Source organism: Ambystoma mexicanum, chromosome 2p (genome assembly GCF_040938575.1).
Source record: "Ambystoma mexicanum isolate Mex_15411 chromosome 2p, UKY_AmexF1_1, whole genome shotgun sequence".
NCBI classification, from domain to species: Eukaryota; Metazoa; Chordata; class Amphibia; order Caudata; family Ambystomatidae; genus Ambystoma; species Ambystoma mexicanum.
In genome coordinates this window covers 1,161,137,178-1,161,163,849 of record NC_090923.1, presented here as the reverse complement: position 1 = coordinate 1,161,163,849, position 26,672 = coordinate 1,161,137,178, and the positions used below count along the sequence as shown (strand labels likewise).

Below are 26,672 nucleotides of genomic sequence, written 5' to 3'. Positions count from 1 at the left end.
TCGGGACCAACCAGTTTCTTCATCTAGAGTCGTAGCATCTGAGGTAAGTGGTGCCAAGTACGCTTGTCTTTCCACTGTTAGGGCTGAGCAGGTCATAAGCAGGTGACAAATCGTTTCTGCCTGGTCTGTGGATTTGCATAAACGACAGTTGGAGACAGACGAGCATGCTCAGGAGGCCAAGATTTCCCTGGTGTGAAGTATGTTCAATCGAGCTTGCATAAAATTTTTCCTTAGGTCCTTCTCTGGGAATCGTTCGCAGTACTTCAATGGGACCTTTAACTGATTATGAGTCGGAGTAAGTGCTTTAAGGACTTGTACTGCAAGATCCTCTCAGTTGTGTTAATCCAAAACTGGCATTGGAGCTTCTTCTTTACCCGCCCTGGGTTAGACAGGAGAATTTCGACCGGGCAAGACACTTCAAGCTTTTCATGAATTTTTTTTAACCCATGCAACTAGCGGTTTGCAGGTTCCTTTGGAGATTTCCAATGCCACGACCTGGAAGATCGGCAGCGAACTAGGAGATAGGATTTTCCTATATGGCTGTACAGTGCTTGCTTTGAGCCACCACTGAGGCTAAAGATGGTAGGCTTAAGTCGCGTCGTATAGCTGGCATTGGGGCAGATTTGGGCAAACCGAGCAGCGATTTCCACAAGAAGCCCTCCAGCTTGGACCAGATCTCTGGGGGTAGATTTAGGTTCGCTGCCTATCCATAGGTTATCGCTGGGACTACTTTGGACTTCTAGAACTAAAGTGCTGGTGTCCAAGAGAATTTCCCAAATTTTTTGTCAACAGCGTGGGTTTGGGCTGTCAGATTTCGTATTTTTTCCCACAGAGAGTTCTGGAGAGAGTTGTCATTCAGTGCGTTATCAATCAAAACACCCAGGTATTTGAATTCCTTTACTGCTTCGATTTTTGACTCTTCAAGATCCCAAGAGTGTGTATTCTGGGTTTTCATTGTTGTTTTGGAAAATGAAAGAATTTTTGTTTCCAATTGTCTTTGCAGGCCTATTACCGTCTGGTCCAACAGGATCAAGTCATCCGCATACCACAATCTTGATACTTTGGAGTCTCCCAATTTCCTGACTTTTCTGAGTGCACGAGGCCCGGTGTCCAGAGATCAGCGCACTGCACTAATCTCTTTAGTATGGAGGAACCAGTGATGGCATCCAGCCAGCTTTCCATCAATAAGCTATTAATGGTCCATTATTAATCACGGCTAACTAACAGACCAACACAGCCCCCTTTGCACACCATTACAGAATGATAATATTTATTGCCAATAAAACTAAATGGCAAAAATCACACACATACAAAAAAATTCATGCAGACAGTTCAAGAATGTTTCCAAATGTGTTGTAATCCAAGGTTTCCAGCCATGTCTCTCAACGCCAGTCACCCAGGGCAAGGACACAGCAGCAATTGTCAAAGCACCGCCCCTTAATGCATCTTTATAATCAATAAGAGCCACAGGGTGCCATCTCATCAACCAATAACGTCATGGTTTTATGGACACATTTAAAGCAATACCTTCTTTGCCCAACTCCATATCCAAGGGAAGATCCGGGGTGCTTAATGGCAATGACAAAACATTTTAACCTATTTTCTGTGACTACCAAACATGACATTTTTCAATGATCCCACAATTCAGCACCACAGAGTAAAGACATTAAGGCCTGATGAAATAGCCCTCCCACCAAACCATTTTGAGAATCGAATGGGTCGCTCCGCCTCTTCTAGACTAGGCCAGGTTCCTTTTCTCAATCTGGGGGTGTCTCGATTTATCCGAACAGCTGGCAAAAACACCTTCTCAATCCTAACTCCCATCAGGAACAGGACCTTGGTGGTCTCCAGTCATGAAATGATATACATTTGGTTTTGCTCACAGATATGACCAAACCCTTTAACCAAAAGTTTGTGAAACGTATTCGGCATCGGCTGAAAACCTGCAGGAGGTTTTCACGAGCAAAGCCGCACCATTGGCAAAAAGATAAACCTCATAATTAAACCAAGTGTGGGAATCAGTACTCGCTGCAAACGATTCTGCCAGCATATCATTACTGTAGGCAGACCTGCCCCATTCCCTTCAGAACTGGGACATTTTTCCCCCACCGGTTGCCCAGCGCATGACAGTTCTGTTGCCACTCTACAGGTATTGATCTGCATTAAAAGCGCCAGAGGAAATCAGAGCAACCCTCAGGAGCAGCCTAGTTACACCATAAAATGCGGTCTTCAAATCAAACACAATACATACAGGGCATGCCCTTTTACAAACACAAACGTATTTATGTGAAGAGCCTGTTCAATAGATCCTAACCCCTTAACGGAAACCCAGCTTGAAAATGGGAGACACTTGGGTGCCATTTCTGCCAAGAAAGATGTTCACATAGACTAGAGCCAAGGTGCCAATCAATGAGATTGGTTTACAGTGCCATACTCACTTTGTATATATTGCTACAATGTCTGCAAATCCCCAGGAGCCGGAAAACAAACTGCTATTTGCCACATTTAATAATGACTGACTCATGCTTGATGGCGTCTATGGATAGTAGGTCTTGGTCCAAAGCCCGGCGAGGTTTCCGTGAAACCAGTGCAGTTCTCATTTCTAGAAGTGCAAAAACTAAAACGAGTAGTGCAAAAACGAAAGGAACGATACCATTTCTATCATACTGTCTACTGTGCAAAATGTAGGTAAGCCCTCCTGGCTGCGCTACGCCTTGCCTCGGTACACGCCAGTTATTAAATTTAAGACATATTCAGGCCCCACATCAGACCCAGCACAGGCTGTGTACACGTAGATTTAAGTTCTAAACAAGAAGTACACTTTTACAGATCAGGAGATGATAACATTTGATGGACTCTTGCACAAAAATGCTGTCCCCCAAGTTATTGACAGACCAGTTGGTCTATTTGCCTTACGCTTTTAAGTGTGGCCACTTTTCAAGAAACCGTTTTGTATCCACTATACATACTGGTTTGCATATCGATTATATTACTGACGAGACACAGGGAGGTTGTATTTTCCCCTAGATCCTGCTCACTTGAGTTGAGCATGTTATGATCCCACTCATGTGTGCACCGTAGCTCTTCTACCATTATAGGAGCCCTGCTCTCAATTGACCCTACATCACTGATGTAGCATGTAGGCCTGGGCCAATGGCTGCAGATGTGGCTCCATTTGAAAGCAGAGAATGTGGCACACAGTAACAGATCTCACACTCCACTTTTTATTAAACAGATCAATTATTCAAATTTCCAACCATCATTCCCAATAAGCAAAATCAATATGGTGCTACAGCATGGATCCAATGCAATTAGCAGCAACGTTCCCAGATCAATAATTTGTTCGTTTGATTCAACAACTATCTGAAAGTTGGGAGACTCTGCAGAAATAAAGTTCACGATTTTTCAGGACAGAAGAAGCCATATTTCCAACACAAAACCGTGGAAAAAGACCAGCTCCTTTACTCCTGACATGATCATAAACCGGACAGTCTCATATTCCTTTGCCAGGCATGTACAGAGGGCTCTCATGGCTGCATGCGGATAGCAGCATCCAGACGGATCACCTCCCCATTCAGCATGGGGTTCTCCACGATGGCCTGTACCAGATGGGCATACTCTCCTGGGTGACCCAAGCGGCTGGGGAATGGCACCTGCTTGGCCAAAAATGTTATCACTTTTTCGGGTAAGCTAGACATCAGAGGGGTGGCAAACAAACCTACAGTGGAAGTAAACGAGAGAAAAAAAAATAAGTCAAGTGCTTTAGTTCACATGTCTAGTCACAAACAACATAACATGCTCTTGCACAGCTGCGTCTGTCCTTCACAACCACAGTCTGGGGTCCAGTAACCATGGACTCCAAGCATACTTAAAGATGAATTTGCAGATCCACTTCGCCCCTCGCTCCTCCAACACCACCAGGCCTTACTAACTGCAGCATTTTAACATCCTTGTCTGAATGTTCCAATTGGCTTAGCCAAATCGGGAACAAGGACTCCGAGCAACTTCCAGGCACTACTACCTGCTATTTGCTCAGAATACGCTTTCCCGTCTGGCTCAGCCACACCGGATGCTACTCAGCACTCTGCCAGTCCTCCAAGTCTCCCCATGCTGTGGCAGTCGGAATCTCCTGATATTGCACCTCACTCCTGCACCTCTGGCATGCCTTTCCTCCTCCGGGGTCTCCCAGACTGTCTACCCTGTTCTTGCGTGCAACATCACGTCATACATTTTGCCTGCCACGTCCATCAATGTAGCCATGTTGCCAGGACAATGGGGCAAAAGCATCTATGTGATCACTGCGCCGCCCATTATGTCGACTTACATAATGCTGAGTCCCGTTATGGCGCGGTGCAGTGATCACATAGATCACTGTGCCCTGCATCGCCCTAGCCACCTCCCCCTACCCACTTACCTTTTCGGCCGCACACTTCTGTGTGTGCCGCCGTCTCTCCTCTGTCCCTGCGGTGTCCGTTCTCTTGCACAAACGTGGGTCTGAAATGACGCTGCAGGATCCTTTTTTCATTTTTTGTTCACTTATTTTTCTTTATTGTCCCCTGCTACCATCTAACGGTAGTAGGGGACACCCCTGCAATCCCTGCCCTGACCCCCATTACACCGACAAAGAGCAGGGGACACCCCTGTAAAACCCCTTGTCGGTGTAGTGGGGGGGTGAGGGGGTCGCTATTTCAATACGGCGCAAAGGCACAGTAAATTAAATGTTGCAGTGTTCAGGGTGTGGGTAGTGATGGGAATTCCCAGGCATTAGATGTCCAAAACCCCTTTAATACCAAATATCCAGGAATAAGCCATAACCCCTGAACCCCGGAACCCGCTCAGGGCGCTAAAACCTAGTTAGGAAATGTGTACATGGCTTACGTGGGTCTTGTAATTATCGCCAGTGTCTTCCATTTCCTAAGTCGGCCATACTCCCTCCTGGCAACAGATCATCAATTAAGAATGTCCCCTCCACCCAAGACAAAAACAGAATGCAGCTATTTTAGGGCTTTTTCCATTTTTAAGGCTATCAAACCTATCCTTTTGAGGGGACAAACAAAGCAAGTTCTTAATTCTGTGGCAATAAAAAAAAAAAAAAAAAAAAACTTTCTTCACACCGCAGAGTGATTACTGAACAGCAATTTCAAAGCACTAGACCCAAAATCAACATGACAGTTAAGCGCAACATACAGACGTGTTAGTGCAAAACATTTCTGAAAAGGGAAACAACCACCCCAGCTGTGCACATTCAGTCTACCTGTGCCCCGGCAAGTTCTTCACAAGGGAGAATATGCTGGGTGAAGATAAAGTTTGAAAGGACATGGAAGGGGATGAGGCAGGTCATGAATCCTGGGTTGTTCCAATATGTAATGACCTTTAGTTCACTTGGTCGCGGGATGAAATTGATTTAAACCAGTTTAAAAATATGGTTATATGGTTGGAACGACAGAACTTGAATAAATATAAAACTCCCCGTACACCATAGCAAGAGAAATTAAGTTTTTCGATGTATTTAGTGGCCATCTTTCCAATATGTCTATACAAAATGCAGACCACAACATGGCGCTCCATTGTACGAACAAACACCCACAGCATCTAAGGCTGCATGTACCTCTAGAACAATTAATTGCAGTTTGAACATCGGTGCTAAGAATCCTATCACTCTGCAACAACTCTGCTCACACAGGTACCATGAGAAAGGAGTGAACAGGCTTAGAAACCGGCTCATCATGTCAACAGATATCCACGTTTGTCACAAATATGACACCAGTTTTAGGTCAAGATGGTTTGATTTGCCTAGGCAGGATTCAGATTAGTAAAATAATAAGAACTGGCATGTATGTACAAACATGCTGAAGTGAGGAGCGACTAATTCTTCACTGAAACTGCACTGAATCTGCTACTGGGCCACTCTCACCGACCTCGGTCCTGGGCCCAGTCACTCTCCACTTGCACTGCCTCCCTGGCAACCCCTGCACTGCGGGACTGTCTCTGTATCCCTACAGCCCCCCTCCCTTCCCAGCACTTGTCTGCACTTGCCACCAGACGGCCCTATTTTATTTGTTTTACTCTACTTACTTTGTACTGCACCCCCCCCTCCCCCTTGCACTTGCACTTGCACTTTTCCTTTCCCCCTACCCCTGCACGGTCTGAATGACACCTGGCCTAGTAGGATCGTTGTCCGTCTTCCCCTTGTTCCCCCCTCCCTGCCTCGTCGCGTCTTGAAACACTTGTGTATAGGCGCGTTACAAATGCCATATCATAACCTCGCAAAAATTGGTCCACACCTTGCCCAAGCACCATTTTCCCCTATTACAGCTTCTGGGGTTTACTCTCATAGTTGGAAATTATCCATGGGGCCATTGTACCATATGTTCCTCATGAGAGCAGAAAATAATGTATGCACAGTAACTTCAATTGGGAGCTAACGCATCATACTAACTGCCTATGTAATATAGGCCCATGCAATCTCATGGATGTGGGCTTGAAGTCCCTCAAGTTGTGCATGAGAATAGTGGGAAAACTGGTCGAACATGCGAAAGAAAGATTATCTTGGATGGCTGAAAGGGGATTGCGTGGTTTCGACCCCATGAGTTTGTTTTTTAAATAAATGTTTTTGATGAAATTATTTCGAAAAAACGTATCTAAATATACAGGGGGTGGGATTAGGGGTTACCAGAGGTGGTTGGGGAGGGGCCGGTGTAGGGTTTCTAATATCGGGAAGGGGGGCATGGGAGAGGGAGCCGACCAAATATAAAATTAAACAAGTGATGAGTTTTTTAAAAACAAATTTCGTCAAAAAATATTAAAACAAACAAAAAGTCATTGTAGGGACACAGAACCAGTTGAAAGGAAAGTGAAAAGAGATAACCATACAAGACTATTGCTCGAAAAAGAACACTTAACCGACACCCTCCTCCCATGAGCAACCTACCCAGTACACAAATTCTTGTCTTGGGTCCTATACTGGTTTTAGCTAGATAGACCTGCTGCCGGTTCCGCATAATCAAGTTTTGTACCTGGATATTGGTTGTGGAAAGACTAATATAAAGCGAAAATATCCTGGTGCATCTACTTATTTGCATCCACAATGCAGTTACATAGAAGCAGCCACGGAACCCACCTGGATGCAGAATTATTTATAATTTCATCCATCATGTTCTTTCGCCTCAAATGTACAAAATGCAATGGCTTCTCAGTTGAAGAACAATCCAGTGGCTAGATGGTGCATTCCAGTCATCACAGGCAGTGATTTACCCCAGTCCAGCCAGTGGACAGGTTTTTATCTAAAAGGACCCACATTTGTGTTGTTCTACACCTGTAAACTTTAGTCATAACCATAAGCCTGTATCAATAGGAACCAAAGGACCTTTCAATCAAGTGTAGCGGTCTAGCTCATCAGCCCTGTCGGTACATGTGGCCATGAATAGCAACATAAAGCCCACATCTGGATGAAAATCAGTATTGCTGGCTGTTTAAACTGTATAGAGGCTGAAGCGTAAAAATGCTCAATTAAGCTTCCTTTAAGTAAAATACTTAAGACCTGCATTAAACACCGTTTCCCCTGCTGTCTTTAGATAAATACGTTACATTGAAAGCGAGAGACATGTTGTAACACCAATGGTGTCTAAGATTATTATATCTATGTAGTATCTGGAGAGTATCTGATATCGAGAACCCATCCAGCTTGATGCCAATAGGAGGATGTGAGGGATTACTGCATAGCCACTCATTGGCAATGGCCAGCTGGGATACCCAATAGTATTTGTGTAAATCCGGGACTCCCATACTGCCCTTCCAAAACGAGTTGTAGAATATGCAATGCGACCCTGGACAGCGCCCCCGCACCAGAGCAATTGTGCAAAATTCAGCATGGGGGATTGCTACTGGGGTATTTTGAAAGACATGTATATCTGGGAAGAGTCACCATCTTAAACATGGCAGCCCCTCCAAGTATAGAAAGTGGAAGGGCTGCCGAGAATTTGGTGTCAGACCGGAATCTATCCATGATTGGTATTAAGTTGTGTTTGAGAAAGGAGTTCGGATTTAGTACATTCTGAATGCCTAGGTATTCAAACAAATCCTTAGCCAAACCGGAAACTTGCATCCATCGGGACTGCCTCTTGACCTCCGAGCAAGATTAAATCTAGTGTAGTCCAATGGCTAAGCCCAGCAGTAAACAAGTCATACACCACCACGGTAATCACGAAGAGGCTTACGTTCAGGTTGGAGTACTATCGGGATTGCTGGGAACGTCTCTGGAAGCTCATGTAAGCTTCCTTTACGAAGGTACAAAACTCGCCTCCCCTACAATTAATGGCCAAACGATTTAAGTGGACAAAAGGAACTCATTAAGAAAGCAATTTGCACTCAATCTTTAGGTGGTCTGCGATATTGAACGCAAGTGACTAGAGAAAGTGAATAATTTAGCCCATGACCACTCAAAGACAAAAGGCATATTCACGATCACCTTGAACAACATGAGGTCAATAACTTTTAAACTCAAAATGAATTAACGGTTGCACGTTGCGGTTAAAAAAAAAAATATATATATATATATCTGTGTCAGGGGAAATCAATATTGTAACCCTGTCCGTCCCAGCCAGTTGCAATGATGTCACGATTAACTTACCTTTGCATCAGCCAGCCACATTAGGTAAGTGGCCCTTACCTATAGGACTAGACAGCACGCAGCATCAGTATTTCCAATGCCCCTTACCGGCGCATTCAGACATTTATGCATGAATTAAGGCTCCTGCCATAAAGTTAAACTGAATAACGTGTTCGAATTGCTTGTTGTTTTATAAATCACCTGCAATAACATAGTACATACAGTTTGACATGCTCTACATCCTGTGTATGTATGCATTTGTACCCAAACAGGGAACCAACATTTTGTAAACAAGACCGCAAATTAATCAAAAAGTATATGTAATTGAGAAATTGGGCACCCAGAAAGGGCAATATTTACATACGTTAGACCCATTTCTAAGACCTGACGGGGCATTCCTGTCGGAGCTTCATTTCAAAGTTCATGTCATGTGCAACGGTTCTTGCTCTGGGGCAGCCGTTAATGGCCATAGCAATATGCACTCGGCCTTCCCCGATTTTCAGAATGGGTGCTACTGAAGAGTTTTCTAGTAGGCCTTTGTTCATACCTGGTGCAATGGTGAGCACACGGATGCCCATCGGGGCCAGATCACGGGCGATGGGCAGGGTCATTCCAACGATTCCTCCTTTGGAAGCAGAGTAGGCCGCCTGCCCCACCTGTAGAAAGGAGAGAAAACAGTGAAGAAAGAGACTGTCCAATAACAACTTCAGGCAGCAATGACACCAAGTGCTAGGTATTAAGATGGAGGTCATCCGATTATGGTGAACAGGGAGACACTGTAGTCTAGCCAAACCCAATCAAAGTAAGGTAACCTAGCGGAAAGGCTTAGACTCGGGAGGGCTGAGAGAGCGCTCTAGGGCCACAGTGAGTCCACACAGAACACCAGCAATAATTCCAGTTAGGCACGTTAAGTCCAAAAATATACAATTATTTATTGGAACTTTAAAATAAACACTACGCAAATGAAACCTCTAGGAAAATATTGTCATACACTTACTGGAAAAAAGATCTATACATTCACCCTTAGGAGAAGAAAGAAAGCATATGATTCAATAACCAGTGTAAAACATGTACGAAGTCGGGTGCATAAAGTTCAGTGGAAGCACTTTAGGGAACGTTCAGTCATTACTCTAACACATGGTATGCCCAGAACAAGATGCTTTGGGGCCTTGTGCCCTAAAGTAATCTGTTCCAAAGTTATACTTTTCAGGAAGATTTACTATGTGATTGGACAATGTGGTTAGATACAAAGTTAAAAAGGTAATTAAAAGTTCAGGAACGTAATTTACTCAATCCCAGGCACTATGATAGGCCTAGCAAGGGAACCTCACCAGCCCTCCATTAACCAAAGTCAGGAAGGAGTGCGAGAGGGACAGGATTTGATGCCCATGTAACCCTATGGAGAACAGGGGGAAAGGAACTGATATGGTAACTTACCCCCTGACCAAGATTTCTCCAGACATCACTGCTGAGTCTCTGGATTCTGCTACAGGCATAATCTTCTGTGCTTGATTCGGTTGAGTGAGGAACAGAGGTCGCAGTGAAAAGCTCATTTTTGGCGTCAGGATTTAGTTTGTTGGTTGCGGTTCTTGGATCGGAGCACCTTCCAGCTGAACACCCAGGTGAAGAAAAGAGGACTTCGGTAACCCCAGGACACTATCGGGGAGCGAAGAAGACGGATTGCAACGGGAGTCACCACGGTCAGGCAGTGACAGCCTATCTTCAACGGATGACCAAAGAAGCAGGCACTGCACGGCTTCCATTGATGCAGGAAGGCTGAAAAGGCAGGAGCGGGCATCTTGTAGTACAAGGTAAAGATCCTCCAAGTTCCAAAGGTGCACTCGGAATGGCAACGGCTCCAGAGAGGTGGCCCAGGAGAGAGCTGGTCAGCCTACAGATTGATCCAGGGACACTTCTGAAGCCTTAGAAGGCACGGATCCTCGAGCAGTGGTTGAGACTGGTGGTTACCACTGGTTGAAGTGTGGAAGCACCAACAAGGATCTCCTTGAGATAAGAACAGTGGAGTAGGGCATCAATGAAGTTGATGCTGGTCAGCTGCAACAGTCGTACACAGCTCGTCAGAGGCTGCATTTCTTAGTAAGGTTTTTAACTCCAATGATGATCCGTTGAATGGCTGCAGGAGTCATCCTTTTAGCCAAGTTTCAGACTGGAAACTTGCCCAGGTCCACCAATGGTAAGGATCTGCACCCTTCCAGCCAGCAATGGCCATCAAATCATGGATAGCCACTGCTCACAACATCTGTTCAGCAACAGACATTCAGGCACCTGGATGTGCAATGGGACCAGCCACTCCCACGCCTGCACCTTCACCTGGGCCACTCCTTTGCCTGCGAAAGCAGCAGTTGTCCCCAGGAAAGGGCTTCCTATACATGACAATTCCTGATCCGAGAGGGCAGGAAGAAGGCGAAAGCACAGGCAAAAAAAAAAAAAAAAAAAAAAAAAAAAGTGCTCACTACCTTTAGATGAATTTAAAAAAAAAAGAAACATGGTAGAAAAATATTTGCTGCCCTACCTGGCCTCCCACCTCTCGTATATCTTTACATGGGGTCACTCTGGGGGATTCGTTCGTCAATTTGAGCAGCAGCCCAATCAGATCTGCGCTTCTCTCCTCGACAGACGACACACTCGCATGCTGCAACCTGGCCACTAAAAGAAAGCACACCTACAGGCTTGGTCCTGCGGTCGCCCGTGGTCAGCAACCTGGAGCTCACTCCTTCAAAACACACAACATTTGCAGCTTGGACCAACAGGGGCCTGAGTGAACTCAGACAATTTTTCAGGGACGGCTCTCCACTCGCCTTCGAGGAATGCAAGCAGCTATTTTTATTACAGGAGGGACAAAGGTTCCAGTACTGCGCTACTGTGGATGTCACCCGATTGTTCGTCAGAGAGGCACCAGAGACCTCAATGCTCTAGAACCTACCTACCTGGCGGGCAGATGTAAAGGCAGAGCTTCAGGGCTTTATAACTTGCTAGATCGCTTTGACCCCCAGGACAGTTTGCCATACATGCTGGGCAAAGGATTTGGGGGTGGCCATTTGGGAGGACTGTTGGCGTAATATGTGGGAACGCAACCATAGGTCTCCAGGTGCGCCGCGGACAAGGAGTGCCAACTTAAGCTTTGCTACCGATGTCACTATATCCCTTACAGACTCCACTGCATGGCCCCCTCGTGTCCTGAGAACTTGTGGAGAAGCTTTCAAGAAACCTACTTCCAGATGTGGTGGCTGTGCCCTAAGGCCCAGACTTATTCAAAGGAGCTCCTCTCTCATATCAGACCCATGTTAGCAATTGACCTGCTGTTGGACGCTTTGGTCATTTTGTTGGGAGATTATGGGGATGGCTTTAACCTCTCACAGGCTGTAAAGCTAGGCTTCTTACTTGTCTCGCAGCCAAGATCTCTCTAGCCTGTAACTGGAAAGCTGCAGATGGGCCGGTGCTGGGTATGTGGTGGGGGAACTCTGGGAGATGTTGGCTTCTCAGAAAATAACGTCCCCGACTAAAAGGAGGGACCCCCTCTCATGTGACAACCTGGCTTCCTTTTATAGACTACACACAAGAGACTTACAAAAAGAGAATTTGATCCAGACGTACTGCGCACACAAGAGACTTACCATGGGGCACACAAGCCCAAGCTATATGAATATCTAGCTCTACTCTAGGATTGGGAATAGGCTTGTGTGCCATCAGTCGGAACGTCATAAGGCAGTGTACAACAATCATATGAATACATGTTTGTCCTTTATGTGCTTTCGCTCATCAACATTTACCTGTATCCATTCATGCCTGTACATGTTAATTTGCGCTGTCACCCATGTCTCATTTAAAACCAATAAATAAAGATGTTAAAAAAATATATTTGGATCGGGCCAACAGGGGGCGCACGGATGATCGCCTATCCCGTGTGAGCTCCGTCGCCGATGGTCCGCGAAGTGACTTGAGCCCCCACGTCGCGACCCCCCCGGCGACAAACCCGTGAATAAGGCGTCGGAACACTTCCCCGCGGAGCCGGAAGAAACCCGACCGAAATCGGGGCTGGGAAGCCCAGGAAAACCCCATCTGAAGTTTCACCTCGTCGGAAGCTGGAAAGTGAAACTAAGCCGACCCGACGTGGCTGCGCTGGAAGGCGGGCTTGCCTAGAGGAGAACACTCGACGTCTGAAGTGCCCGTCGGCGTGTCCTCCCCAGCCTGCAGCCCTTAATGTTGGAGTGCCCCCGCTGACTCCCCAGCGCGGACCCACACTCCTGACCCGTGGAACATCAGAGGGACCCGCCATGGAGGTAAGCCGCACCCCGGGCCGAGCGCGGCCCGCACAGTCAGCTGAGGCCGAGTTGCCTCACAGTGCCGAGACCCATCACTGGAGCCCCCGGTGCTCGGTGGACTAAACCGGGCCCTCCCACTTACGAGCGCCTGGCGTAGATGCGCATCGCCCTATGCGGCTCCGGTCCTGACTGCCGCCAAGTGGGAATACAGGGGTGGCGCGGGATCCAATGTGAAGCACCCGACCCCCCAGAGAGCATATACCCTCCATTGTCCTCCGCCCTATAGACTGGCCAGCGCGAGAGGGTGGGGGCTTGCTTCCCCCTCTCCAGGGGAGAAAACTCTGATGCGGAGACTCACGAATTGAGGGCATGGCGAACGGCGCGATTATGGGAATCACTTTTAAGCCCTCCATTGTCTAACAAGCTAAAGTTGCACAGAAACAGTGCCCCTGTGAGAGGTACCTTCAATCACATGCACAGACCCCGGGAGCAAGACACTGGGGGAGTGGTCCGAAGCACAGGATTGCAGACTTGATAATTATTGCCCCTTCACAAGACCAACATTTTACGAATAATCTGTTGGACGCACTCCATTCCGTCCACGTGAGCAAACGGGGACCTGTAGCCTGGTTGACTCTGGTGCTACACCACAAACTCGACCCTGGGTGGCCACAGCGCAGGGGCAAAAAGGAGACCCCTTGAGAACACCAATGTGAACAGAAGGCGCACTGACGTCGCACTATAAGTAAAGGTCGCTGAAGGACCTGACCGGAAAACTGAAGCCCCTCTATCCTGGGGGCCCACTGCATACACACGGAGTACACCCCACAGAGCCTGAAATCCTCAATCTGCATCCTGCACCGCCAGTAAACAACGAGCACTGAGAGGTGGAATCTGCCCCCCCCTCAACTCTGTATACAAACTGATCCCTGTTCATCGGGGAATCCAGAGAATCTTCACGCTACCGCCCCCTACATTCTCCGCAGTGTTACGGTGGCCACACTTACTCGCCCCCGGTGGACTGTGCTTTGGGGCTCTTGGTGCTCCCGACGGACGGTGACTCCTCTGGGAACGTGGTACTGGACCCTGCCCCAGCCAACCCTCCCCCCCACAGAACACAACTCTGGAAGTACTACTTGGAGAATTTGCAGCACCTCCCCACGGAATGCGCACCGCAACTTCCGATGGCTTTATGTCAATTTACACGAGATACCAAAATTAGGAGACAGCCTTGAACCTGCAGTCCTGCACGTCTTCATAGAGGGTAGGGCCCCCTACTTAGGGGCGTGTGCCTCCTCTCATCCGGGTTGCACTGTATGGACCCACTTAACAAACTAGCCAGATTTGCCTACGACCCGTTCCCCCCGCCGAGCAGGCCTACAGCAACTATGTCCACGGACACATCGGAGGAGAGTGCTGCCACCACCAAAGGAGACATTACCACACTACTAAATGAGATAAAAAACATGGGGGCCAATCTAGGCGGTAAAATCGATAAAATTACCCAGAGAATGGACAGATTTGAGGAACGATTGGAATGTGTGGAGAATAATCAGGCTTCGATTGACACCCTTGAAACTCAGATGGATGTACGGATTCGTAACATTGAAAAAAGAGGTTGAGGCGTGGCTCAAGATGGAGGATTTAGAAAACAGGGAGAGGAGGAACAACCTCCGCTTTTTTCGGTATTCCAGAGCGCGAAGGTGAAACTGAAAAGGACCTCAAAGATACCATTCATGATATCATAAGAATACTCACAGCTGATGAAGAAATTGATGAGCCTAAGACCGAACGCATACTTAGAGCTGGCGGACCGCCTGGTGGCCCGCGTTCCGTCCTAGCCAAGTTCCACCGTCATCAAGATAAAACCAGGATTCTGGAGAAGGCCAGGTCCAGAGGCCCACTCACAATGGTGGGGCGCCCAAATCACGATCTTTCAGGACTTATCGTCACTAACATTGGCACTCAGACGCCTTTGCAGCCCCGACGAAATGGCTCAAGGACCAAGGCACACGGTACAGATGGGGTTACCCTTTCTTGCTCACTTTTGAGCATGGGAGCAGAAAAATAGTCCTAAACTCTGAAGACGAAATCAAAGACTGCATCACTGACTTCCTTGGCACGGGCCCGAAGGGCAACGAAGGAGGTGACAATGAGCAGCCGGGACCACAGTGGGAGCTCCAGGGCCCCAGGCGCAAGAGGGTGAAGGGATCGAGGAAATATAGACGCCCCAACAACACGCCTGATAGTGAATAAGGGAGAAGAAGTGTGTACGAACCGGCCAGACTGCAACCACCGGTGAAGGACGAGACACCGGCCCCCGCAGAGTTGCGAAAAGGCAAGATCGGTCGTTGGGGTGCCACCGCTGGCGGGGCACCCCTCTGGACTAAGTGGTGATGTGAACTCTTGCGAGAGGACCCGGGGAACGCACGTAACGTTAAACTTTTATATGTTTGTTGCCATTATTGTTGAAATTGTATAATGTTTTGGGGGGGGGGGGGGGATTGAGACAGGGGCTCACCCTTAAGTTGTGATGGTATAGTTGACCGGGACCGTGAGGCAATGGTCCCCACTGATGGTCCGCCAACGGGCCGCACAATGTCATCCGGCCCGTACCGGACGCCGTCAACAGCTGCCCAGGCAGCACCTCCAGTTCCCAATCTCAAAAGAGCTCCACCAGCTATGGCGGAACAGGAGGAGAGGGGTCATAGACACTTGGGAAATGTACACACATCATTGGGCGCACTCCAAAATGTCACAGTTAAGATGACACTGGGAATTTTCATACCTATCTGGCCGCAACAGATGAGCGATCCTCGAACCCAAATCATCGATGGCATCACTTGAGAAGTCCAAGGGCAAGGGTCTCCTAAGAGTTGGGACTGTCAATGTGAAGGGACTGAACTCTCCTACTAAGAGATCACTGGTCCACAGAGAATTCCGCAGATCTAACAGACATTCTTCTCATCCAAGAGACGAAATTTGCAAGGGGGGTGAGGAGCGAAGACTCCTGGGAAGGCGCGGGGGCATGGAATTCTGGGGCTCCGGCCCACTCAGGAAGGCAGGGGTCAGAATCCTCATCAAGAAGGGAATTGGGTTTGAATTGGAAAAGACTTGGTCGGATGTGAGTGGTCGAGCCCTTCTAATAGTGGGGAGAATTGCACGAGTCCAGGTCACAATTGCTACAATATACTCACCCAACAGCGGACAGGCCGCATTCCTTAGGAAAACGATCCCCAAAATTGTACTAGAAACCACGGGTCACCTCATACTAGGTGGTGACTTTAACCATTGGGTAGACCCCGCCGTGGATTGGAGGCCAGGCAAGCCGGGCCCGAGGACCCAACATAGAGGGGACCGTACTGAATTTGCTGCCATGATGGATCTATACGACCTACGTGACGTATGGAGGACTCTGCACCCTGACGAAAGTGGCTTCACCTTTTATTCGCATCACCATGGCACATTCACACGTATAGATTACATATTCCTTTCCTGACCTTTTAGAGTCCACAAGCTACTCTGGAATCGTCCCAATAACACGGTCTTATCATGATATGGTCTTAGCGGATGTCAATTGGACCAACCTACCTGTCGCTGGGGGATCTTGGCGCTGCAATGAGTCCCTCTGGACTGATGCAGTGTTTAAAAACGAAATGGAGACCGAGATCGAAGAATATTTCAAGGTGAACAACAATGGGGAGGTCTCCAAACAGGTGATTTGGGAAGCTGGGAAGGCCACTTGGAGGGGGGTACTGATACGCGAGGGCTCCTCTAAAAAAAGGGAACGTAATGAAATACACCAACTGGAGGCGGAAGTAAGAGATAATGCAGAGGTAGACCCCATTAAATTAGACACAGCTCACCGTAAAAGAGAAGAATTGCGACTGTTAGAACATGGCCAGGTGGTGAGAAAACTACAATTCCTCAGGCAAACATACTACGAGAAGGGGGACAAGGCCGACACACTATTAGCTGCCAGGCTAAGAGAACGGAGGGAGGAACGTAAGGTGAGAGATAACAGGGACCACTAATTAGACAGTCGCCCTCCCCACTCAATACCCGAGTACTTCGCCAACTTCTACAAAAACCTATATACCTCTGAGCTGATCTCGATCTCTGCCCAATCTGACATATCCTCCTACTTCTCCTCAATCAACATGCCTACAGTAACACTCACAGAGGCCGAGCTCCTTGATACTCCAATACTCGAGCATGAGATACGTGATGCAATTAAACGATTAACACTAGAGAAATCCCCAGGCGAGGACGGTTTCACGGCAGGCTTTTACAAGTCCTTTAGCGACCAACTGTCTCCCTTCCTCACGGAACTCTTTAATGAGATAGTGGACACTGGGGCTGCTCCGGAATCTTTCAAGAAAGCCCTGATAACAGTCATCCCTAAGGAAGGCAGGGACCCCAAATTATGCGGATCATACCGCCCCATCTCCCTCAATCTCAACGCCAAGATCTATGCTCGAGTTTTGGCTGCGAAACTGGAAACCTTAATGCCTAAATTGATCCACCCCGACCAGGTCGGGTTTATTCTTGGGAGGCAAGGTGCCGACACCATGCGTAAAACCTTACACCTCATTCACGCAGCACACAATCTACCAGATGATCCGGTTCTCTTATCCATTGACGCAGAAAAAGCCTTTGATAGGGTGGAGTGGGATTTCCTGGGAGCAGTCCTCCAGAAAGTAGGGATAGGCCCCAAATTCCGCGATGGGATACGTGCAATATATGCCTCCCCCAAAGCATCGATATTCGTGAACGGGGAGTATTCCAGGTGGTTTGCGCTACAGCGAGGGACCAGACAGGAAAGCCCCCTCTCCGCAATCCTGTTTGCACTTCCCCTTGAACCCCTGGCCCAAAAACTTAGAGAAGACCCCCTAATAGAGGGTATACGGTTGGGAGAGACGGAATATAAGGCAGCGCTGTATGCAGACGATATCCTTCTACACGTAACCAAACCCAATAACTATCCCCCATGCTCTAAAACTAATAGAAGAATATGGCCAATACTCCGGCTTTAAAGTAAACAAATCAAAGTTCACACTCTTCCCCTCCAAGGCACCCCTGACGAGAACGATGCCAAATTCCTCTCACTTGGGCTTAATCTGGAGCATACGAAACTGCAATACCTGGGTATTCAGATTACCATAACCTTAAGCGACCTAAACGAGGCCAACTCCCCCCCCACCCCCCCCTCCGACGATTCGAGACAGATCTTGAGAAGTGGAGTAGATTGACGATTTCCTAGCTGGGGCGTATCAACGCCGTCAAGATGGTGTGCCTCCCCCGCTTCCTTTACCCTTTCCAGATGCTTCCAATTGAGATGCCCAAAAAATTCTTCACAGATGCCCGTAAGATCATGATGCGATTCATTTGGCAGGGGAAGAGACCGAGGATCGCATTTGACACACTCATACTCCCCAAGGACAAGGGAGGAGTAGGCCTTCCCGATCTAACTACTTACTACAAACCCGCTCAGTTAGGTGTCTTGATCCCACACCTTAGGGACCACAAACACTTGCAATGGGTACAGTTGGACAATCATTACATGTCCCCCGCCACTGTAGCGGAATGGCTATGGTCACCTTACCAAAGGAAAATGAAACGCCATCCCATACTGACTATCATAGGGAGCATATGGCGCACTGGGAAAGAGATGCGAGAAGTCACAACCTGGCCATCCCCGCTCAGTCACTTTTGGTCTCCTGGCATAAACAACCACATTCCGAATCTAGAACGAGGCAGGCCTGGAGAGGGTAGGGCAACTCCAAAGAAAGGACTCGTTCATAACGCTACCGGACCTAACCACAGCATTGGGGATAGGTAATTTATCGACATTCCACTTTCTCCAATTGAAGGGGGTGCTAACGAAACCTGAGTGGAGAGAGAAACTGAAAAGAGACCTTACCGCCTTTGAGAGACTACTAGACTCCAGAACGGAAATGAAAGGTCTTATATCTGTGATGTATGAGACGCTAATAGCAGCGGGGGGGGGGGGGGGCGGATCCACAGACCCCCCTCATAGCCAGGTGGGGAAAAGACTTTGGTGAGGAGATACGCCCCGATCAATGGGACTTAATGTGTAGAGCTGCACCCAAATCCTCCTTGTCTAATCAATACAAGCTCCGTGCCATAAAGCTCCTACATAGGTGGCATTATGATCCACTCAAACTCTCTAAAATGTTCCAGTCAATGAGCCCGAGATGCTGGAGGAATTGTGGATCAACTGCCGACTACTGGCACATGTGGTGGAGCTGCCCGCATATCACAGTGCTTTGGACCGAGGTCCTGGGATGGATTAAGGAGATCGATGGAATCCAAAGGGAGCTCGACCCATGCCTTGTATTGTTTGGTCTTGAAAGAGACGAAGACTGGTTCCAGGTGAAAGGTCTGGGCTCCCCAGCTGCTGTTGGCGGCGAGAGCCCTGATAGCGATCAAATGGAAGTCTCCTCTTTCCCCAGGAAAGAGCGAATGGATTAAATTGGCCACGAGCATTTACGTGATGGAAATGATCACAGCCTCTCTGCATAATAAATCAGCTAAATGCGAAACCCTATGGATGGACTTTAAGAATAAATATATCACACCTATCACGGACTCCCAGTCAGAGGAACCCTCAGAAACCTGACTTAATGATGTCAAACTCAAAAGCACACTGCAAGAGATCGGAGACTCATTCCCAGCTACCATGGTGCTGGCAGATGCTGCACTGTGCCAATTATGTGCTCCCAATGTTTATGTTAAATGATTATACTCACGATGTACACTACTCCAAGTGGGGGAGGGGGGGGGTGGGAGCGGGTTGGGGCGAACAGTGTAAGAGACATATCCAGGCAAATGGAACTGTCACGAAACTAAGTGATTCCAACAGCGTCTTTTACTTTGCATTGTCTCTCTGACATGTACCTCTGGAAGATGTACAACTTTCTATGATTACTGTTTGCCCTATATATATATATATATATATATATATATATATATATATATATATATATATTTGCTGCCACCAGCCCATGCTAGGCACACTATTTGTAACCAAAATGACATTACAGAAAAAGATAGAACACAAAGTATCCGAAGCCAACTTCACTTTTGGGTGTTGTGTGCAGTTGTAAAAATACAAGAAATCCATAATGTGAGACAGTCCCCCAGTACGGACAGTTTTATGGACTGATCTTTCCCCATAAGAAGGAGCCAAAGAACAAGGGAAGTAAAGAACACTTTACTTCCCTCCAAAAACTCAGGCCCTTGGGTCCAAACAAAGCAAAAGGTAAGGGTGTCCGATAGACGTCTATGGGAGTAAAGCAGCAAAAAGAAAACACTAGGTACAAAGCATGCAACGTCAGACTTTATACACAGAACATGGCACCTTGGCACAGTTTTTCCATTTGTGAAAATCAGTGTGATCCTGTCCGATGGCCATTTATAAGGATATTTCTGATGATAGTTGCAGCATCCACACCCTTGTGCTCACCTGTCCATCAAAGGCAGCCACACTGGCTGTGTTGACTATGACCCCTCTGTGCCCATCTGCGTCAGGCTCATTCTTCCCCATCTCCCCAGCTGCTAGGCGGATAACGTTAAATGTTCCACCAATGTTCACCTGTAGGAGGAAAGACCAGAGCATAGGGTCAGTAGTTTTGCAAGGATGGGTAGTACGATGTCCTGCTTTAGCGGTTAGGGAAAAAGACAGATTGGGCTGGTTCTCCTGGTAGTGTGTAGGTCAGATGTGGTAAATGGTGCTTTTGAAAAGAGGTTTGTACACACAGGTGCACATGTAGCCCCATCACGTAATTTGATGGCGGGGACTTGGCACATTTGCACTGAGGCGTATCCAGTTCCTCGCCGCCAAATGTTCATCCTTTGTATGGCAGAGGGCAAACGTGCAGGGCAAAAGGCAGCGTACACAAGTGTACGCCAACTAGCGCACACAAGTGTACGCCAACTGTTGCACTCTTCTGTACAAATTAAGTAAACATTACCTGGCATGCTTGTATGCCATGCAGGATTTACTTTGAATTGCACATTGCAGTGTGTTCAATTACAATTAAACGGTGCCAGACATACTCATACGAAGCTTGAATACCGTGGATGCAGGAGCACACCCCTCATCCCCACAAGCACTACAGCATGCTGCAGGAGCAGTGCAAATCCTCTAGAGCATAGATCTGCTAGGCTCATCAACCCGCGAAACAAACAAATATTTCGCTTTTTGTCCGATGCACCTCCCTGCGTGTCTAAAGCTCAGGAGAGCTTCTCCACATCACTGGGCACACTGCGGGCTAGTTTTTGTAGCCCCCCCATCGGTTGTCTCAGCCCATACACGACGCTGCCAGCAGCATTGCCAAGGATCAGCAAGGACTACAAAAATGGCTGCGAGTGTCGCAGCTAAGCAACAAAGTAGCTTCTAGCTACAGCTGAGAGGACTGGCTGCTGCTGTATACTAGTTGTATCCTAGGCAACCGTCAGGTTTAAGCCGGCCCCTTCCACCAAAGGCCCTGTACGAAAGGCTCCTGTCTGAGCCTGTTGGAGACAGTACGAGCAGCACCTGACCTGCCACACCCTTGTGTTTCCCTCTGACTTGTCCTGCTGCGCCAGAGACACCACGCTAATCCACACTCAGATGGCCCCAGACGCTTGCTAACTGAACAGCAGCGACTCAATAGTTTTATGTGGCTTGCCTGTAGCACAGTAAGGTTCGAGAGACACGTGTTCACTCCTCTGCCAATTCCCCTGTTGCATGATTGTTTAGGCTATTCATATGCACATGTATCTAGGCCAAGTACCCTGCTGTATGATTGTGTAGTAACTAACTGTGCATACTGCAACTCGGTCCTCCTGCCCTCCAAACCCTCCCTCGTCTCCTCCCCCTCTCTACACCATGCACAGCTTACCGCCCGCACTATTGCAGAGTTAGCTGAACCGCAGGCGCTATATGCTGAGTTACCGCACAGAACCCCCTCACCACCCTGCGCACCAAAGGTCCATGGCGCTCAGGAACGAACAGCTTGGCCTTTGTACCGGTCATGATGCCTACCCACGGGCATCCGGACCAAGCCTATCAGCCCCGGGAGCAGGCATTCAGGTGCTTACTAAAAACCCAGCAACCCCAGCTAGGGGCTGTCTGGGTACAGTCCTGGCACAATTGGCACCAGGCTCATGTACATTACTTACCTCATGCAGACCATTCTGCATTGAAGTCAAGCCAACGTGAGGCCTGAATGGGACTACTTTACTTCAGGGAGCATTTTTGTTACTCAGGTGTGGTTCTGGGGGAACTTCTTACCTGGGGCTATGAAGGCTATTTAAACCACGCCCGAACAGCAGCACATGCTTCGCGTTATTCTGCACCCCGCAGCGAAACGCTCACCCTGCCTGCAGTCAGCATCCAGTCTTCTGCCACGCCCGCCTCGAATCCAGAGCTCCTAGAAAAAGAGGAAAGAAGAAGGAAAGGTTAAAACACAGACTTTATTTTAATTCCTTACCTGATTCCGGATCCATCACGTCTTCGAACTTGGAAAGGACATTATTTCTGCACGCGTCGCATCGCCAGCTGCAGCGCCGCGCCATACTCACCAGTCCTCACAGCATTTTTCGATTTGGCGCTGCCTCCATCATTTTCCTCGCCGAACTCCAGCATCTAGGGGACAAAAGAAATATAAGGTGAGCCGAGAGAGCCAACAAATACAATCTCTTTTTGCCACCATAGACTTACCTGATTTACCACCGGAGGCATTATTCTTTAACATTCCGCAACTTCTTACGCCGCACCTGTAAGGAGAGAGAAAACAACAAGTTAAATACATGCATCTTTTACCGGACAGTGTTGGGTAATACAGACTCTTACCTGAACGCCATCAGCTGCCACAAAACAATCTTCTCTTGGACCCAGCTGCAACACAAGAAGGGAATGGGACAAGAGTGAACATCGGACATATTGAACTCTTTGGACTTTATACTTACGGGTTCTCGCCAGGAACCTCGGAGTCAATATTCATCCGGAACTCTTCAAACGCCTTCGAACCAGTGAAGGAACGGGTATCTACGCGCCCCTGCCTTCCACGCAGGATGGAGAGCTCATCCTTCAAAAACATAAGGTGAGATTACTGAAAGGGAATAACGGAGGTGATTAGTGGGGAGAACAGTGGGGTGCCATTACTAGAATCCACGGGTGGCTAAATCCCTTTCTCCACTTGCAGGAGAATACTTCTACGGGTCAAGCAGACGAGATTAGGCGGGCCAGTCCAGTCTGTCATCTCTGCACTACGCTTCACGTTGGAGGAGACCGCAGCTGTCCGGGTCCGATCGACGCCCATGTGGGAGCCAGGTGAGCGTAACAGAATGCGAAGCCCATCTACAAATCCCCACCCGGGCGTTATGGAAACCTCAGAAACCGACCAACTAGCCCAATTATTAGGGGAATTTAGGGCGGAAGTGCATTCCGCGCGCCAAGAAACTAATGCCCTCAGGAGAGAACTGATTGTGTCAAAGGAGCGCACTGATGATCTATCTAGACAACTGCTGCAAAACCAAGCTGGGCAAACACCCCTACCTGGACTCGGGGGGATCCCAACTCCTGTTTCATCGAGCAATCCTGTGCAAGTAATTCTACCAGGGACTATTCCTTCAGCTCCACCCAAACGCTTTGCTGGGGACCCAAAAAGGTTTGCAGTGTTTATGAACCAATGCCGCTTGCACTTTTTATGCAGACCTGGAGCTTTTCCAAATGACCAAGCCAAAGTAGCCTTTGAACTATCATATCTTAGTGGCAGCGCAGCCGATTGGTCAATTCCACTAGTCAACCAGGATGACCCTCTTCTTCGGGATTTTCAAAGGAGCATGGAAAGACTATTCGCCAGACATTCACAGGGACAGGCCCTGGATAACAAACTTTTATCCCTTTGACAGGGTAACCAGGATCTGCTAACCTATATCGCAACCTTCAATAGGTTGGTGGTGGAAACCGGATGGCCTGAGGAGAAACGAATTACATTATTTCATCGTGGACTTCGGGGAGAACTCAAAGATGTTTTGGCTCAAGTTGTGAACCCACCTCAGGATTGCGCAGAATATATAGACTTAGTGGTCCAGTTAGACCACCGACTTCAGAATAGAAAGGCTGATCGAGCTAAGTTCGAGAATCGGGTATGGGTTAAACCCAACGTTACCCCCAAAGTAACAGATGCATCAGAACCTATGCAGATCGGGGAGTTAAAGGACCCTTAACTCAAAAGGAAAGAGAAAAGAGACGGCAGATGCAATTGTGTCTGTACTGTGGAACCGCAGGACATTTTCTACGGGATTGCCCTATTAAACCACCCAAGAAAGTAGTAGGAGTTGCTGACAAAAGCCGAATAGAGCCTGATTCGGGAAACGACCACGCCCGACAAGCGTAGAGGTCCGCTTGCCGAGCTTAAAGAAGGACACTCAGACCTTGCACCGATAATGGTCCTTATTGATCCAAGGCAGCCATCACGTATGCACGCAGTAAGGGCATATATTGATAGTGGGGCCCTAAGAAACTACATGGACCACGAATTGGCCTCAAGGATGAATCTACCCCTTTGCAAAAAGACCGCTTCGGATGTCATCACCACAGTCGATGGAACTGAAATTGCCTCTGGGCCCGTAACTCATTCCACTACTAAGATGACACTGTTGGGTCAAGATGGGCATCGAGAAACTATTGTGTCTGATTTAATCAAGGCCCCGCAATTCCAAACAATTCTGGGAATGCCATGGATGGAAACACAATCCGTGTATTGAATGGCGAGAGAAGAGAGTGACCTTCCCGGATTGTGCACACACCTGTTACCCGGAAAAAACCTTCAACAAAGGCCTGGCCACAGTCACTAATCCAGTCGTGCAGTTACCTCAGGAATATCAAGAATTTCAGGATGTTTTTCAAAAAGAACAGGCAAACACCTTACCACCTCACAGATCATACGATTGTCAAATCAACCTCGTACCCGTGCACAACCTCCATGCAGTAGGATCTACACCCTTACGGAACCCGAAAATCTTCACCTACAACAATACTTGGACCAATACCTTGCTAATGGCTTCATTCGGCCATCCAAGTCTCCTGCATCTTCAGCTTTATTCTTCGTGCCTAAAAAGGAAGGTGACCTTAGAACGTGCATAGACTACCGCACATGATTACGGTTAAAAAACGATACCCATTGCCTCTGATCCCCGAATTACTAGACCAAGTAAAGGATGCTTGTATCTACACTAAGTTAGATCTCCGAGGGGCATATCATCTGGTACGTGTAAAGAAAGGCGATGAATGGAAGACTGCCTTTCACACACCAGGTGATGCCTTCGGGTTGTGCAATGCACCAGCAACCTTCCAGTATTTTATGAACGATGTCTTTCATGAACTCATTGACGTCTGTGTTGTCGTATACATAGACAATGTTCTAGTGTACTCCTCCTCAGAATCAGACCATGTTAAGCACGTTCGTGCAGTCCTTGAGAAACTACGCCAGCACAAGTTATACGCAAAATTGGAGAAATGCGTTTATCATTCTACAGAAGTTGAATTCCTCTGATTTATCCTGACTCCAAAAGGAGTTCGAATGGACCCTCGAAAGGTGGATGCAATCCTCAAGTGGCCATCACCCAGTTCAGTTAAAGGGGTACAAAGCATGCTTGGATTTGCTAACTTCTATCGCAGATTTATTCCTGAATTCTCACATATTGTACACCCCATCACAGCACTTTTGCAAAAAAACAAACGCTTCTTGTGGACCGAAGAGGCTGAAAGAGCCTTCCAAGAGCTCAAATTGAAATTCACGTCTGCACCTGTCTTAAAGCATCCACGCCCTGAGCTTCCATACATAGTTGAAACCGATGCATCCAGTTTAGCTTTGGGAGCTGTCCTGTCCCAGAAGGATCCTTCAACCGGTCAACTTCATCCAGTAGCATTCTGGTCAAGACAGTTCTCGGCACCCGAGTTAAACTATGCGGTTACTGATAAAGAGTTAATAGCCATCAAATCTGCCTTCAAGGCTTGGCGGCATTATCTTCTCGGTGCCAGGCATACCATCACTGTAATCACCGATCACAGGAATTTGCAGTATTTGAAAACAGCCAAGGCCCAATCATCGCGTCAACTTCGATGGGCATTATTCTTTGCCGAATTCGATTTCGTGATCACTTATCGACCAGGTTGTAAAAACGGCAAGGCAGATGCCTTATCCCGAATAGGGATGGGAGAAGCATATTCGAACCCGGAACCAGTGCCTATAATTTCAGAACAAAGAATTCTTGGCATAACTACTCTACATACTTTAGAAGATATTCATCGATCCTGCAGCCCTGCAGGACTGGGTAAAGAAAGGCAAAGATTATTCAGTCAGCAATGACCTACCTTACTATCAAGGGCGTCTATTTCTACCACACAAGGAACTACAAGAACTAGTTATCTCCAATTATCATGATGCTCTGATGGAAAGACACTCAGGTATCGCAAAAACTGAAGCTAAAATTAAAAACAATTCTGGTGGCCCACCTGGCGAAAAGACGTAAAGTCATTTGTGCTATCTTGTGGTATCTGCGCCCAAAACAAAAGTCAGAAGAAAAAAAACAGCTGGTCTTTTACAACCTTTGGATATTCCACCTACACCATGGCATACTTTGTCTTTAGACTATTACTGATCTACCTCCATGTAATGGCGGTAACACCATTCTAGTTATTGTGGATCTTTTTTACAAGATGGCCCACTTTATTCCTTTAAAGGGATTAACTTCTGCTTCTATTT

General features: G+C 47.7%; 1 protein-coding gene across 2 annotated transcripts in view; it reads right to left on the bottom strand.

Annotated features, from left to right (window-relative positions):
* Positions 1 to 3,201: 3,201 nt before the first annotated feature.
* Positions 3,202 to 26,672, bottom strand: part of HSD17B10 (hydroxysteroid 17-beta dehydrogenase 10) — a 67,677-nt gene continuing 44,206 nt past the window's right edge. The window contains exons 4-6 of one of the 2 annotated variants that reach the window (XM_069645296.1): positions 20,381 to 20,509; positions 9,156 to 9,264; positions 3,202 to 3,718 (exon numbers count right to left, since the gene is read on the bottom strand). In XM_069645296.1, the coding sequence (XP_069501397.1) occupies positions 3,528 to 3,718; positions 9,156 to 9,264; positions 20,381 to 20,509 (429 nt within the window). In that variant the 3' untranslated portion in view covers positions 3,202 to 3,527. The remainder of the gene's footprint in view (positions 3,719 to 9,155; positions 9,265 to 20,380; positions 20,510 to 26,672) is intronic. The other variant, XM_069645297.1, reaches the window with a different exon arrangement.